General features: G+C 58.7%; 1 protein-coding gene across 1 annotated transcript in view; it reads right to left on the bottom strand.

The window, feature by feature from the left end:
• Positions 1–6,786: 6,786 nt before the first annotated feature.
• Positions 6,787–15,888, bottom strand: part of IQCE (IQ motif containing E) — a 41,249-nt gene continuing 32,147 nt past the window's right edge. The window contains 6 exon segments of the mRNA XM_059898260.1: positions 6,787–9,120; positions 10,373–10,486; positions 11,428–11,528; positions 12,255–12,376; positions 12,842–12,949; positions 15,214–15,237. Of these exon segments, the coding sequence (XP_059754243.1) occupies positions 8,993–9,120; positions 10,373–10,486; positions 11,428–11,528; positions 12,255–12,376; positions 12,842–12,949; positions 15,214–15,237 (597 nt within the window). The 3' untranslated portion in view covers positions 6,787–8,992.

The raw sequence follows: 15,888 nt of genomic DNA, 5'->3' as shown, positions 1-15,888 counted from the left end.
GGTGTTCACAGCTGTAGCCCAGCTTCCTTCCTTCACTGTCACCTGTCCCCCAGTGACCAGCTCAAGTCACTCGCCCCACAACCGGGAAGTCTTTGCCTTGACTGCTAGAGGCCGGCCACTGGCTCCCATGTGGGGGACACTGGGTCCCCAGATTCAAAGCCAGGCCTGTACAGACCTTGTTCTTCGCACGCGGGGAGGCCTGTTTCACTGTCAGGGTGGGGTCCAGGGAGTCAGAGTGAGCCAGGGTTGCCTCTCCTGGGGAGCCCAGAGGCCTCCCGCTCCCCGGAGAGATGTGATCCCAGCCTGGGCTCCGAAAAGGAAGCCCCTCGTCCGGGCCACCAGGAGCTTGGACGGGAAGGGCTGTGCCCTTGGTCCTGACCTTCCCCCCACCGCCTGGGTCTCTGTGAAGGAATCTGACCGTGCCGTACTCCTGCTGGCCTCTCCCTGGCTCCCGGGGCCTCAGAACCAAGTCCAAAGGCGCCCACATCTGCCCCTGCTGCCCCACTCTGCCCCATCTCTCCCGGAGGTGCAGGGTGGGCGGCGGTCAGGTGAGGAGCAAGGCAGAGGCTTCCAGAAGCAAAGCCATGGTGACGACCCATCACAGCTGGGCCCTAATAGACGCTCCCTGCGTGTTTCCGGAACAGACACCATCGTGGTCTTAGGACCGCTGGCCGCCATCGGCCCCCCCAGGCCACCGGCTCAGAGCCACCCAGAGACACGGCCATCGTCACTCCCTTTTTACAGATGGGTAACAGGCTCTCCCCAGGCCACCAGCCGGGGTGGTTTGGCCCCTCAGCCCGGATTCTTCTGCCTGTGGGCCCAGGGACCCTTTCCTCCCCAGACGTCCCAGCTGGGTCTGCAGCGTGGGCGTGGGGCTTGGGGGGAGCGGGACGTCCCACCAGGCTCGCCTCCTCGTCTGCCCAAGGCTGAGGCCCAGCTCTGGCGGCACACTCTGCTATGCAGACGCCTCCACCTTCCTCCCCACTGGGGGTCCCAGAGGAGGGATGGCTGGAAACGGGCTCCCCATCCGAGGCTGCGCCCCGCCTGCCGGGCCTGCTCCCCCTCCGGGGGCCGGGGCTGCCCTGGGTGCTCTCCTCTGTGGGTAGGTGGCGGGGAGGGGGCTGGCTTCACGGGGCTCCGCTGGGCCCTGGGTTGGGGGGGCAGGCGGCATTCACAGGGTTCCTCACCAGCCCTTGGGCTATTGTGCTGCCCTCCCAGCTGCCAGCCGTCCTTCCACCTTCTGAAATGCAAATCCGACTCTGTCATTCTCCTGCCAGCAGCCCTTCCCTGTTCCCACGGCTCCTGGGGTGAAGGCCAAACTCCTCAGCAGAATGTGCAACGCCCCCTCGGCCTCCGCTTCCCTCCTGAGCTCCGTGGCCCCCGGGCCCCAGCTGCCCCGGTGCCGTTTCCGGCTCTGGGGGGGAGGTGGCGGCTGCCGGTTCCCTCGCAGGAAGAGCCGCCTCCCCACGGGCTCAGCCTCAGCCCCTCGTTCCTTCTTCTGGGCGTGCGGGAGGAACAGCCTGTTCCTGACCCTGTGGCCACCGCCCCCCCCGCTCACCATGCCCCTGGGCCTCTCCCGCATGGGCCCTCGCCACCCTGGTGAGGGGTGCTCGGCCAGACTTCTGCCCACTTGGGGCCCAGCACCTGGGCAGGTGGGTATTGGGCAGGGAAGGAACTTACTCCAGTCCCACAGAGCTCAGCCTAGCTGAGAGACAGACTCGCAAGCAGATGAAATACCCCTTGATGCTGTGCACAAAGTGCCTTCCTCCCTCAGTGCCTGGCACGCGGCAAACGTGCAGGAAATCTTAAAGCACACGAAATGAACTCGCGTTGTGAGAACACAAAGAAAGGAGGGGCTGATTGCAAAGAACTTCTCAGCAGCGGGGGCCGTGTGGGCTGGCTCGGTGGGAAGGACATTCCTGGCTGGGAAACAGCTCGTGCGAGGGGCCAGCTGGAGGTGGGGAAGGGCCGCGTGTTTCTTGAAAGGCCGGGGGATGGGGGCCGAGCTGGGGCATGGAGGGAATCCAGGGTGCCCCGTGGAATCTAAATGAATCTGTTGAGCAAGGGGAGAAGGTGTGTGTTTACGGAGATGGGGAGGAGGACCAAAGAGCCTGAGGCTGGAGGGAGACGAGGAACAGGGAGGAGAGTGCTGGCCATCCCACTGGATCTATCCTTCTCCTCTTCCCTAGTAACAGCACCTCTCACGTTTATTGAGCATATTGCCATCTAGAATAAAAGACAACATTTCCAGGCTCCCTTGTAGCTGGATGTGCAACTATGTTCTGACCAATAGGATAGGAATGATGTCCTCAAGTGAGGGGATGCCCCTTTCTTCCTTCCTTCCTGCTTGCTGGAATGCATATGTTGTGGCTGGGGCTCAAGCAGCCACTTTGGACCATGAAGCCTTGTGTTCAGGACAGGGGAGCAACAATAAGGAGCACAGGTCTTTGAAAATCATGCAGCTACCATATTTTACCTGTACTGCTTTCCTCGGGGCTTTGGAAACTTCTAACTTGTTTGGGTTACTCTTATTTGGGGTGTTATACTCCAGCCCGACCTAAGTCTAACAAATGGAAGGATGGCTCGGATTCTGAAGAATCCACTGAGACAGAATGCACAGAGCTTGGCTGCTAATTTGATGGGGGGACAGGGGAGTGAGAAGGGAGAGTCAAGGCTCCCTCTGAGATCCTATCTTGGGAGGCTGGTAGAATCCTTCACTCAACATGCATCAAGCACTTTTTTGTGTGCTGGGTACTGTGTTTGCTGTGCGAGTATACCGGTGAATCCCATGATCACTGTCTTCATGAATCTCTTGGTCCAGTGGGGACAGAGGATACAACGGAAGAGCACCGACGGAGGGAGGTAAGCACCTCACCCAAGAGATGCTGGGCCCCTCATTTATCCATTCTGCACGGTTATTGAGCACCTACTGTGCACCACGCACTGTGTTAGGGCTGGAGAACAGCAATAAGCATCACAAACTCCATGTGGAGTTTATCTTAGAGAGTCTGGTAGGGGAGTCAGACAACAATCAAATAATCTTGGCTTTACACAGAGAAGCAGAACTCTGCTGAGTGAATCCCTGCAGTGAGCGATTATGCCAGGGGCCGCAGGAGGCCCTGAGGGGATTCGTGATGCACCAGTCACATCCCGGTTGGGCGTCTCCAGGGAGCAAGGGCTGCTGGCTCTCGTAGGGCAAGGCACCGTCCCCAGCACATCCGCCACGTTCCTGCCCCCTAACCCCAGGCAGCAGTGGACGGCAGATGGGGCCTGGCCAGAGTGAGTCTGAGCCGACTGGTCACGGGGGTGTGGTTATTCAGGGGAGGCTGAGGTGGCGGTTTGGGCTGTTGTGGGCAGGGATGGACATGGAGAGGAGTGGACAGACTTGGGCCGTACTTCGGAGGTTAAGTCAATAGGACTTTTTGTTGAAGGATTGGAGATGGTGGCGAGGGGTTCACGGATGACACTCCCCGCCCAGGTGTCTGGCCTGTGCACAGGATGATGGGGTGGATGAGGAGGGCTGCGGGTGAGCCTGCTTGGGAGGGGAGAATTGTGTCGTTTAAAACACTTTTTTTGATTGGGGTAAAATACATATAACAAAAAATTCTCATTTTAACCGTTTTAAAGTGTCCGGTTCAGGGGCATTAAGCACATTCACACTGTTGTGCAACCATACCACCATCATCTGCAGAACTTTTCCATCTTCCCAAACTGAAACTCTGCCCTCAGTTAAACACCAACTCCCCTCCCCCTCCCCCAGCCCCGGGCACCCACCCTCTACTTTCTGTCTCTGTGGACCTGGCTCCTCCAGGGACCTCCTAGGAGTGGGATCACACAGTGTCTGTCCTTCTGTGTCTGGCTTATTTCACTGAGCATCCTGCCCTCAGGGTCCGTCCACGTTGCAGCAGGTGTCAGAATCTCCTTCCTTTTTGAGGCTGAGTGATATTCCATTGAATGGATGAACCACATCGTGTTTGTCTACTCATCCATCAATGGACATGGGTTGCTTCCAGCTTTTGGCTGCTGTGAATAACGCTATGATCTGTTTGAGTCCGTGCTTTCAACTCTTTGGGGGTGTAGGTCCAGATGTGGAATCGCTGGATCATATGGTAAGTCTATATTTAATTGTTCGAGGAATCGCCGTACTGTTTTCCACAGTGGCTACGCCATCTTAAATTCAGACCGTCAGGACACGGGATTCCAGTTTCTCCGTATCCTCACCAACAAACACCTCTGATTTTTTTGTTTGTTTATTTTTACAGTAGCCATCCTAATGGGTGTGAGGCCGGTGAGTGTAGTTCCGGACAAGGTGAGGTGAGATGTCGAGACATCCGGAAGGAGATGGTAAGGAGGTGTCTGGAGAGCCAGGCGTGGAGCGCAGAAGACAGTCGGGCGAGGGAGATACATGCGGATTCTGCAGCCATCCGCAGGGTGGGAATGACCGAGGCCAGGGGTGTGACACTGCTGTGAACTCACGAAGCCAAAGGATGTCTTATTTTATATGATTTTTGAATACGTATGTGACCAAATGAAGGAATCATGAACAAGCTGGCATTTGATAGTTTCATCCACACCTATGAAAAGTGTGGGAACTTTCAAGCTGGTCTTTTTTTGTGGTCTCCTTTTTGGAAAAATGGAAGCGCCTCATATAGCTCATGGTGGCTTGAGTTTAGAGGGGGTGTGTGTGTGCACGTGCGCGCGTGTGCATGCCTGTGCGTGTATGCGTGCTTGTATGTTTGCGTCGTGTGCGCGTCGTGACTGTGCGCGGGGGGCACGGCACGTTCAGGAGTTGGGTTTTGTCCTGGGGTCCGTGGGGCACCTGGTGGGGTCACCAGCCGCACCGCAGGTGTCGGGGGCTCTGAGCAGGAGCCGCTGGGGCCTGGTGACTGGAGGGCGAGGAGGATGGAGGGACGGGCGGATGATACCTGTTCCGGCTCCGACAACTGAGAGGCTGCGACCCCCTGGGGTGGGACCGCTGGCTGGGGGCAGGCTAGGGGGCAAAGGTAACTCAGAGCTGGGCTAGGCCGAGTTTGAGGCACCTGAGGCACGCACGTGCAGACGTCCACGTCGACATTTCGGGTCGGGGTGGGGTCTGGTTGGGGTCAGAGCCTTGGGGACGCCCACGTCTAAGAGACAGCAGGGGAAGGGCTGGTACAGGCCGGGAGAAAAACCATGTCAACGGGGAGGGGGTGGGGAAGGGGCCACTGCGTCCCCAGCTGCAGAGAGAGCGGCCACAACAGAGCTGAGTGGGGGAGGCCCTGTGAGACCGGCTGACAGTGTATGAGGCTGCTATTAGCAGGGACAGCGGCTTTCCGCCGTTTCCATGAGCTGCGCCCACGGCCCACCTACCCCCGGGCTTCCCGGCTTTCACTCCCTCAAAGCCGGGCCGGAGGGGAGGGCCGGAGGGGAGGGCTGCCTGAATGGCCGCCCCGGGAGCTTTGGCACACATGGGGCCCTCTGCTTTGAATCCCAGGCTGTTCTGGGCTTAATTAACGAATAGCTCAGGGGCACCCCCTCTCCCTGTTCAGAAAGGACACAGCACCATGGAAACGTCCCCCAGATTCCCCAGGCAGGCACTGTCTAACGGGGCCACCTTCTGGGTTGTTGCTGCCCGGCGGGGCTCCCAGGATAACGGAAGGCGCTGGCCCAAGGCCATTGGCTGGCGTCCAAGCAAAGAAACACGGACCCGTTCCTCATCCCAACATTCATGCTCTGAACCCAACAGCAGCTAAGAGAAACCAGGGATTTGCATTCTGACATTTTCCCCCCTTCGCCTGCGATTTTGAGGATCCTCACGTTTAGAATCATCTTGGCAGAGGCCTGGGGGTCACTCTCAGCTACCAGCCTTTAAGGAGGCTCACGTACAGACCAAGTTGGGCTCCACCTTTGAAGTGAGGAGCTGCCAAAAGCAAGGAAGGCCAGTGGCAGGAGTGGGGAGAGGGATCCCACGTGTTTGTGCACAGGTACGTGTCCACACGTTTACACCTTCCTGCCGGCTCTCCTCCTGCTGGGTGAGGGCCCGAGGGGGGACCGTACTCCATTCTCCTCTCACCAGCTCCAGCTGAGACCTCCACCCCCGCCCCCCTTGAGGCTGCCTCTCTGCTGCCAGGCCCCAGCCTCACGGGAGAGCAGGTGGCAGCAGGCTTGTGGCCGGGCTCAGGGTTTGATGAACCCTGCTCTCCTCTGTCACAACCTCTTCAAGGGCCAACCAGCACCTCTGAAAGCGCCAAGTCTTCCAAGTGACCCATTTGCCCGTAAGACACACGGTGATCGGCTCGGGCCAGTGCTGGAGCCAACGGACCAGTCCCTGTAAGGGCTTCAGACAAATTCGAAGGCCCAGCAAGCAGCCGTGTGCAAACAAAGCCACAGGTGCACCTCGTGCTGCGATTTTCCAGCAAAATATTGGAAAACAATTATTTTTCCAGAAGTCAACTTTTTTGGGGGTCATTCGCATCTGTTTGATTCCTCAGTAAATTACTCCTTCCCTGCTCCTAAAACAAGAAATAGAATTGGGGGAAATACTCCCTCATTTTCATTTCTTGATGCTCAAGTCCTCATTGATGAACAAAGAAGAGAAATTCAAAGACGGATGCACGAGTTCACGCACGGCAGGGAGCTGGCTGTGGGACCCTTTCCTCCGGCTGGCTCTACACTCCCAGGGCTGTGCTGTGACCAAAGCAAAAGCCAGGAGCCCAGAAGCACGGGGTTTGTGCAGCATGAGCTACGGCAATGGCACACCCAGAGGTCATGAAAAGTCACGGGTTTATAGGGCAATCAAGACAAAGACCCTGCAAAACAGCTTTTATTTACAAAGGCCAATGATGGGTAGCACAGAGGGAAAACCTTATGCCTTCCAAGAGATTTGTGTACAAATTACGCGCAGGTCAGAGTGCTCCTAAATACAAAGGTCGAAGACCAGCGAGTCCACCACTTCCTCCTGGAGCCACCTGATGGCTTCACATTTCAACTCCCAGATGTGGGTTCTCTCGCTTCAAAGGATGCTTACCCGGCGTGATCAGCTGCTAACAGGCCCTTGGGAGCTCGGGGAGGTCCTCACCTGGAGCGGCAGCCGGCCGGCCCCGGGCAGGTTTGAGTGTCCACTCTCCAGTCCTCAGAATTTCTGAGCTACACGAGAGCAAACACTGCTTCCAAAACCACAGGAGGGGTTTGAATTGGCTTAGATGGCTTCTCGTGGAATTTAAATTCTATTCAGCTCTTGAAGGTGAACGGGGCTTTCTGCAGAGGGTATTTATTACTTAAAAACGAAGCAAAGCTCTGCAGCTCTCACGCTGGTTGCTCTGAGCTAGGTGGCTGTCCTTTTCCTAATGCCATCGGTCTTTTTGCTGGGACGAGGGTTCTGGTCTGTCTGCAGGGCGGCCGGGCGCGTCCGGTGGGGCAGCACAGAGGCAGCTAAGCAGAAAGCAGGCCCTCTAGGCCCCAGGCCCCTCTCCCGTCCCGCCCTGTGCTGCTCCTGCAGCCCTAGAACCCCAGCCCCAAGCTGTGGGCCCTGCAAGCACGCTGGGCACCTGGCATTCTCTAGGGAACAGATCTATACAGTGTCAGAGGGTCACAGCCTTGAGTTAAGTCATTTACTGAGGTGGCTTCAAGACTGCTTACTTTTACTAGATCAACATGGCTGGGCCCAAGGAGCACAGGCAGACAGATGTACATATTTGCAATTCTCAGGAGCATTTTCTTGGAAAACTCAGGTCCCGGGGCTGACCTTGCCCATCCCAGCTCTGCCGACGGCCAGCCCGCTGCACACACGGCCTTTTCCTCCAGGACCAGGCGAGGACGTCCTGACAGTGATCCATCCGTCATAGGTCACCAGAGCCTTGGGCTCCTGAGAGTAAGGAGTAATGCAGAAATGCCCACTTTTGAATGGGGTGGGGTGGGGGGGAGAATGACCCCCTGGGGACCTGCAGGCCGCGGGCATCGCCTTCATCACCCTCTGGGTGCCTGACTGGTGGACTGGCTCCTACAGGCCTTTAGCTGAGCCAGCACCCAGAGGAGGAACAGACCCAGTGGACGAAACAAGGCAAAGGTCAGCAATGAGTTCACTCGAGTTAGCCAGCAGTCCAGCGGGGGAAACAGAAGAAAAAACGGACTTGGCAGCTCACAGACCGAGTAAAGAAAAAAATGACACAAGCCTGGCCCCCTGGCTGAACTTTTTTCAACCCACTGTATGACCGGCACCTAAGCGGTGAAAGGGGCTGGCGGGTCCCCCGCCTGACTCGGGGTGGCCGGGGCTGGGAGATCCCTCCGCCTCTCTCACGGGACAGGGCACCACAGATCCTCCTGGCCACACGCCTCGCCCGGGCTGGAGCCGGGAGCCACTGACAGCCGTGAGGAGGGCCCAGGAGTTTCCGAAAGAAGGACAAGTCTGAGCCGGAGCCCCTGAGGTGCAACACGAGAAGGGCTGCCGCGCCGTCGGGGTGCGGGGGGTCCCGCTGGCGACGGGGAGGCGGAGGGGTGGCCCGGGACTAAGCTCTGCCCGGTGCGCAGGGCGCTCCGTCCGGGCTGAGAGCGAGGGTCCTCGCATCAGCTGTCCCCGGAGGCGCGCCGCCTGTCCTGGAGCCGGTGGCCGTGCGGCGTCAGCGCCGATGACGCAGCCCTCGCCTGCACGGCCGCCGGTGGCCAGAGGTGCCCCGAGAGGACGGACGTGTCTCGGCCGGGCCCCCTGCTGCCCTCCAGCCCGGGCAGGTGTGTGTGTCCGGCATGAAGACCACCGCGGGGGGGGACCTGCAGCCGGGGGTGCGGAACGTAGGCGACCCCTTCCCGGAGATGAAATAAAGAGAGGCATTCGGGGTTCCCTCAACAAACCAGCAAACGGGCAAAACAAAAGAGAAAAACCGGGGACGGAGGTGAGGTGTCAAGTAGGTTCCGTTCTCGTCCTCACAAGGTAACTTCCTTTCCGCTCTGAGCACTTCCGTCCTCTGAACCTAACCTTGCGCGGACAGGGCATCGCCACGCGCCGGGCGACCGCAGGGGCCTAGGGCGGGGAGGCGATGTTCTTCGTGGGCAGAGGCGGAGCCACGACGATCTCGTCCGAGTCGTCGGAGTTCACGTCCTCCGCGGGCGGAGTCGCCACGGGCTGCGGCCCCGAGGGAGGGGGCTCCGCTGCAACAGAGAAGGGGCGGCGGTCACAGCCACGCTCAGCGCCGCCAGGGGCGCACACGCGAGGGACGGCGGGACAGGCCTGATGGGCGCCACGCCACGCCACGCGGCCACCCTCGTTAGAGCCTTCTTGCACCCTCTGCGCCCAGCTCCCAAGCGACGGCCAGTTTCCCCAAAGCAAAACAGCCGCGAAAGGTGAGGGCTGGCGGCACGGGGGAGGCTCAAGTCGGCGGCGGGGATTCTCTGCACGTCGCCCTCATGGCAGCGTCCGGGAGTCTGCGGCCCGGGCGGCCGGCTGCGACTCGTGGGCAGATGCAGCCGGTGGCCCCCGGCTTCCTTGGGAGGACACGCCCCCCGCAGGACGAGGGTGCGGGCCAGGCCAGGCCAACACCCAGGGACCAGCTGAGAGCTCCTGCTCCTTTCTTCACGCACATCTAAACTCTTCAAATCCCGTAATCGTAATCGACCCTAGGCTGGGATGCACCTGCCGACCACCCTGCAGACCCCCTCCGCCCTCAGTGGCCACCTGGATGGGATGTGAGGAAGGGGCAGGTTCCCCTGGGGCCTGGGGCCGGTGCTCCCAGCCCCAGAAGACGGCCTCTGCTCTGACTGCTTCACAAAGTAAAGTGCCAATGAAAAAGGAACCAATCGCTGACTTGAGATAAAAGAGGGAAGGAAATCACCACCCAGCGTGCTGCAGATACTGTAACTGTGTCAGCTTTTTTTCTGTAACTGTCCAGGAAACTATGAGAGGGGAAAAACTTATGAAATTAAAAACATCAGTTTTCAAGGTTAGCTTCAGTTTTTCTTTCCCTTTAAAAACACTTTCACAATCAGATCAAACAAGGGATCCATGTGCAGTTTTCACAGAGACCGTTTCCTCATGTAAACAAGGGCCCAAACGAGGCCGGCGGTGGCACTTTTCAGGCAGGAGAATGAGCTGCCACTTTAAAAGGACACGCATTTAACAAGAGGAGGAAAGGGCGGCATACACAGACACTTTAGCCCTGATCGAAGAATCTAAAGGTCGCCAAACGTAGGGTCTGGCGAAATCAGACTGAAACTGGTTTTTGGAGAATAATATGCAGCCTTTGGGGAGCTTTACAGACGGAGGTTTTGGAGAGAACCTCAAAGTTCAAAGTTTGCTCTGCCAAAGCCAGACAAGATGACCGAACGGGACAGAGTGCGATTTTTCACACGTGGCGGTTTCCAGGTCAGGCAAGCCCCGGAAGGGCCCCCGCGACCCGACACTCACCAGAGCAGGGCCGCGGGGCTGCCGGCGCCCCTGGCCCCCATGGCCTCGGCGCTCCGTCCCCGGGAGCCGGAGCCTCCGCGGTCTCCCCGCTGCTCCCCTCGCTGTCTTCCTGCCCTGAAACGACAGGCACGCGGGAGGCTCCCATTCACAGGCTCGTAGCACCCACCCGTCTTCCTAGGCTCGCACTTCTGTTCAGAAGTACTGCTCCTTTTGCAGTTCTCCCTCGATATGAAGCACCACGCCCTTCCCGCGCCTGCCCTTCTCTGACTGCATCTCTGCGACCTCAGAACTCAGCCTGCGCGCCACGCTTGCAAACGAGACTCAAGACTACGCTCCATCTAGTGACAGCCTCCGACCTCACGCCGCCACCTCTGTGCCACCTCTGGCGTACAGACGGTCCACGCAAGTGTGCCGGTTACAGTCTGAGGGAGGGAGGGCCTCAAGTACAGGCAGAATCATACATTTGGGGACTGAAAGCGACTTGCAAGTGGCCTCGCCTGACCCTCTGGCTCTCGCACAGGAGGAGGGAGGCCCGGGGAGGACCCCGTGTCCGGCGTGGGGCAGAGCTGGGACCGGGCCTCACCATGGGCTGTGCGCCCGGGGCCAGTCCAGGGATTTCTCCACTGACTGTTACTGGATTTTAATGAAGCAGAAAAGGAAATACAAGCAAAGTTTTACTTAACACCAACAAACAGGAAAAACATTGGCCCAAAGGAGGGACACCGCCTTGCTCTAGTTAGAGCTGAGAATAAAGATCAAAGCCACGAAGCTCCGACTGTGTGGCCTGCGGTCACCGACCCTGGTACCAGCCAGCCTGTCGGGCTCCGGGGAGTCGCTTGGGGCCTGCTCTTTCCCCTACGACCAAAGGGACAGGGGATGGAGCTGTGACAGGAAGGTGTGGCCGAGGCGTTACCCAGCTCACAGGTGGCCGCGCGGGACAAGCCCCCTTACACGACTTTACACGTCCCAACTTCCGGGACGGTGGCAGCTCTTTTGGCTGAAACCTCGGAAGGCCAGCTGCCCCTCGCGTGAAATCCAAAATGAAATGCAATTACCAGGAGAGGCTGCAGGGAGGGGCGGAGAGCGGGGTGCACTCTGTGGGGCCCACGCAGGTCTGTCGGGAAGCGCTGCAGTGGCAGCTCTTGGACCAGCAGCACTGAGAGAGAGAGAGACTAGCTGATTCTGACTTGAGGGAAGGCCGGCACCGTCTGAGGTCGACGGCCGGGCTCACCGGCTTGCTGAAGCACCCGCCCCCCGCGAGCGTCCAGCCCGGCCAGCCCGCACGGCCGACGGGCCCAGGTCCTGAGACAGGCGGGCTGTGAGGGGCCTCGGGCGTGTCCCCTGCACCCCCTGGCCATGGCTGGCTGCACCAGGGACGGGCCCCAACCCGAGCTCGGCCCCTGGCCCGCCGTTAAGTCCCACTCTTTGCCCGAGGTGACTCATACAGGGTTCTGAGCCGTGGCAGCCGGGACAGTCCCGACCAAGCCCCGGCGGATCCGGCGGGCACGGCGCCACTGACAAGAGTGTGTTGCTGCAGGAAGGCTTCTGACGACACCCGCGTCTTCCTGAACACGGGTCACGCCACGGTGTCCTTCAGGAAGGGGCAGGGCATCGGCACAGGCCGACAGGCAGTCTGCAAACCGAGGGCTCCCCGAACCGCACGGTATGTAACCCCTCCCATTTGTTTTCTCCCAGCAGGAGGAAACGGTCCTAGAAAGGCTTCTTTCCGAGGACCGGAGCCTGTGGCCCACCTCACCTGGGTGGCTGGGTGTAGCTTATGCTCTGGCGACACACCCTGTGCCTTTCTGGCTGGGCAGCCCCCGCAGGTGTCCGGCACTGCCCTGCGATACAGAACAGAGGTAGGCCTGCCAGGTGGACTTACCTGTGCCTGGCCCGTGCCAGGTGTGCCCGGAAGGCAGACTGGATGATGGTGACGGCCTCCTCTTGCCACGGGTCCCCCTCGGCCTGGACGACGGGGCTCGGGACGCGGGGCTCGGGCGAGTCCTGGGGCAGCGACGTGGGGAAGAGAACCGCGTGAACCCCCGCCACCTCCTACGTGTGGACCCTCGGCGCCAGGTAAGAGCGCAGTTCCGATTCGGGTGGCTGCCCTCGTTACTATTTCGTCAGCAGTTTCCTGACTGCAGGTCACCTGGACTCTAGAGATTCTTAGAATCGGCATCTGGTGGTTTTCACAGGGAGGGGCTCCTATCTCTGCTGTAGTTTAAGCCTCTGTCTTGACCCCAAGATGGACACGGGACTCGATGTCCCAGCACCTCAACGCCATTCGGCTCCTGAAGCTCAACCCTGGGGGGGCCACGGGTGCCAGGGGCTGGAGGGCGAGGCACACGCCCAGGGCGAGGCAGGACGCGAGGACCCAAAGGCGTCTGCGCTCGTCCCGCCGACAAAGCGTGGGAAGAAATGGAGAGAGAACGTTACGACTTGGGCCCGTGTGCAGCCCCTGAGGGTTACTTGGGTGGGAGGGCTTGGCACGGCAGGGGGGTCCGGGCCGCACACTCCGCTAGACAATGGCCTCGCCCGTGCCAGATGCGCCCGGAAAGCCGCCTGCAGCACGGCAGCCTAGCGGGGGGTCGGGGGGGGGGAGATGGAGACGGGTGTCAGTTTCCCTGGAAGACGGCCGGCACGGGTCGGGGCGTCCCAGAGGGAGAAGCTCCAACGGCCGAGGAGAGGGCTCCCTTTCTGCCGCAGAATCTCGGTGGCACCCGAAGGAGCCTCTCTCCCTCACTCGCCACAACCTCCTACAGCGAGAACGTGCCAATGCTCTGGGGAGGAAAAGGCCCAGACACCTGAACCTCGGCATATAAATGAATCGTCTGTTAAACGCTATTACATTTAGCTGCAAATGTGATTCCACGTTTTACACGTAGTTATGTTTTCATGCTGAGATCGTTTGTCCCGTGTTGGAATAGTTATTCCACTTCATACGCTTTCCATGCACATCTTCTAAAGTCAAGTAGGGTGGAGCATGATCTCAAACTATCACAAAGGAATTACGTATCCTTCGACCTTCATCTTAAATCATTTTCTTTAGAGATACACATGGATGCTCTGTAAGTTCTGAGATCAACGTTCCGGATTTTAGGGGCGGCACTTTTATTTCAGGGGTCCTGCCTCTAGTCCTGAGGACGGGCTTGCGGCTCCATAACATTTAGGAGAACGACACTCTAGCACACTGAGTCCTGCTGTTGAACCTGCGTTTAGAGGTTCAGATGCTTCCATGATCACAGGCACCAAAAGAAAACATCTTTGTCTTCCTTGAACGCAAAGTGAAGGAAATGCCACAAACAGGGGGTTAGGAGACAACAAAGAGGCGAGAGCACATCAGTTACTAAGGACAAAGTAACTCACTAAAAGCAAATGAGAATTTAGACAGACCCGGAGGGTTCCCACCACGCGGCTCACAGGAAAGCTACCGCACCCGCTGGAGGGGTGAGGGTGCGGACCGAGCAGGGCAGAAAGGGGAGCAGGCGTCCTACACGCCATGCTGCCCACACGACAGCCCGCACGGTGGGTCTGTCATCACCCTGGAGGCTGAGGGAGGAGGGGACACCGGAGGGGAGAGGGCGAAACACCATCGACAGCACACAGGCCGCCGCCTGCGTCATAAACGTGCTCTACGGTCCCCTTCCAGGGACCCTCGTCCCCTCAGTCGCTCACAAATGTTTACTGAATGCCGACCGCACGCCAGGCGCCCCTCTAGGAACCAGGGACCTAGCAGCAGAAACACGGGATGGTCCCTGCGTCCACGAAACTTACATTCTAATGGGAGAGGCAAGCAGTTGCAAAAAGGGTGAAGTATCGGGTGGGGGTAGGTGCTATGAAGAAGAGTAAAGCAGGGCGCGGGGCTGGGGAGTGCCGGTGGTGCGGCGTCCAGGGAAGGTCGTGCTTCAGCAGAGACCTGAGTAAAGCCGGGGAGCAGGACACGCGAGTGTCTGGAGGAGGAGCCTTCAAGGCAGAGGGGGCAGCAGGTGCAAAGGCCCTGTGGCAGGAGCAGCCTGGATATTTTCAAGGGTGCCAGAGACGCCTCCAGACTGAACGGGGCCGGAGGGGTGGCCGGGGAGCAGCACACGCGGGGCTTCAGGGAACAGCTTTGGGTTTTGTTCCAAGTGTGAGAGGAGTCATTACGGAGTGATGGGGTTTAACATTTAAAAACATCATCCAGGTGGCTGCACAGGGAATAGGCCGTGGGAGGGCAGAGCAGAAGCTGGGGCCGGTGGGGAGGCCGGGCGACTGTCCCAGCGGCTTAGATGTGCACCGTCTACCACATACCCGACTGTTCTCTGCTCTGACCCTCATTCCGTCACACCCCTGCTCTCCTTTTCCCGGCCAAGCCACACCCTCTCCCTTACCCAGGGCTTTGTTGCGTGAATTCTCCTGCCCGGGATGCCCTTCCTCTCACTCCCCAGTTCAGTGAGTCCCTCTCCTTTTCAAGGCCCCCCCGCTGCAGGGACGTTCCCGGCCTTGGCGAGCAGGAACCCCACAGCGCCGTGGACGTGCCCCTAAACCCCTCTTCCATCCTGGACTGGCCTGTCTGTCTTAATGTCTCTCTGTGTCCTGAGGGCGCACAGCTTGCTTGACACAGAACTGATGATCAATAAAAGTGTGTTGAGAGAATGATGAATGACTGAATGAATTATGAAAGTGTGAAATTATCCAAGTATTTATTTGATGTTAACATCACTTAAGTATTTTAACTCAGTGTTGGGGTCTGGCCTGGTTTCGTGAAAACACGGACTCAATGATGCTTCTTGAGATCTCCCCACAGTCACTTGAACCAAAGTAAAAATACGTATTTTGAAATTAGTGAAATAAAACTGGCTTACCTCGTCCAGAACGGCCTTTTTTTTCTGAAATAAGGAGATCAGTTATGAATTAACATGAGGATGAGTTTCCTGTGATACCGTATTCGTCCCTTGGTCCCTCCCCTGCCACAGCCAACAGCGACGGAAAAGTAGAGTCGGGTACCCTCCCCTCGCCGACAGCCCCCTGCCCGCCACCCATACCCAAGGGGCTCTGCGAGAGGCTGATGGAGCTGATGCAGACCCGCCTGCAACAGCGAAGGAGGAAGCAAGCGGCCGTGACCGTGACCGGGAGGCGAATCACAGCTGGAGCCCAGGCCGCCACGGGGGCGTCTGCGGTTCCTGGCCGGCTGCGCGGTGAAGTGACTCGTAGGGACCACTGAGACGGGGTTGTCTTAGGCTCCACGTGAGGAAGCCCCTCCCCCAGCCAGAGCTGTCCTATAACATGCGGTGTCCTCTCTGGATGTCCACAGAGCAGCTGGACACTGCCCGCTGGTGATGTTACAAAGGGGACCCCCGTGCAGGGTCTGGGTCACTGACTCCCAAGTCTGACCAGTCATGAAAATCACGGGGCGGCGGGGAAATTTCTCAGGTGCTGTCACGGTACTATGGTTAAGTAGCACATCCTCATTCCTAGAAGATACACACTGACGTCTCATAACGTCTAAAACTTACTTTCAAACGGTTCTGGAAAAAACA

The sequence above is a fragment of the Balaenoptera ricei genome, chromosome 15 (genome assembly GCF_028023285.1).
Source record: "Balaenoptera ricei isolate mBalRic1 chromosome 15, mBalRic1.hap2, whole genome shotgun sequence".
Taxonomy (NCBI): Eukaryota; Metazoa; Chordata; class Mammalia; order Artiodactyla; family Balaenopteridae; genus Balaenoptera; species Balaenoptera ricei.
The sequence above is the reverse complement of the archived record's forward strand: the minus strand, read 5'-3'. Positions and strand labels throughout refer to the sequence as shown.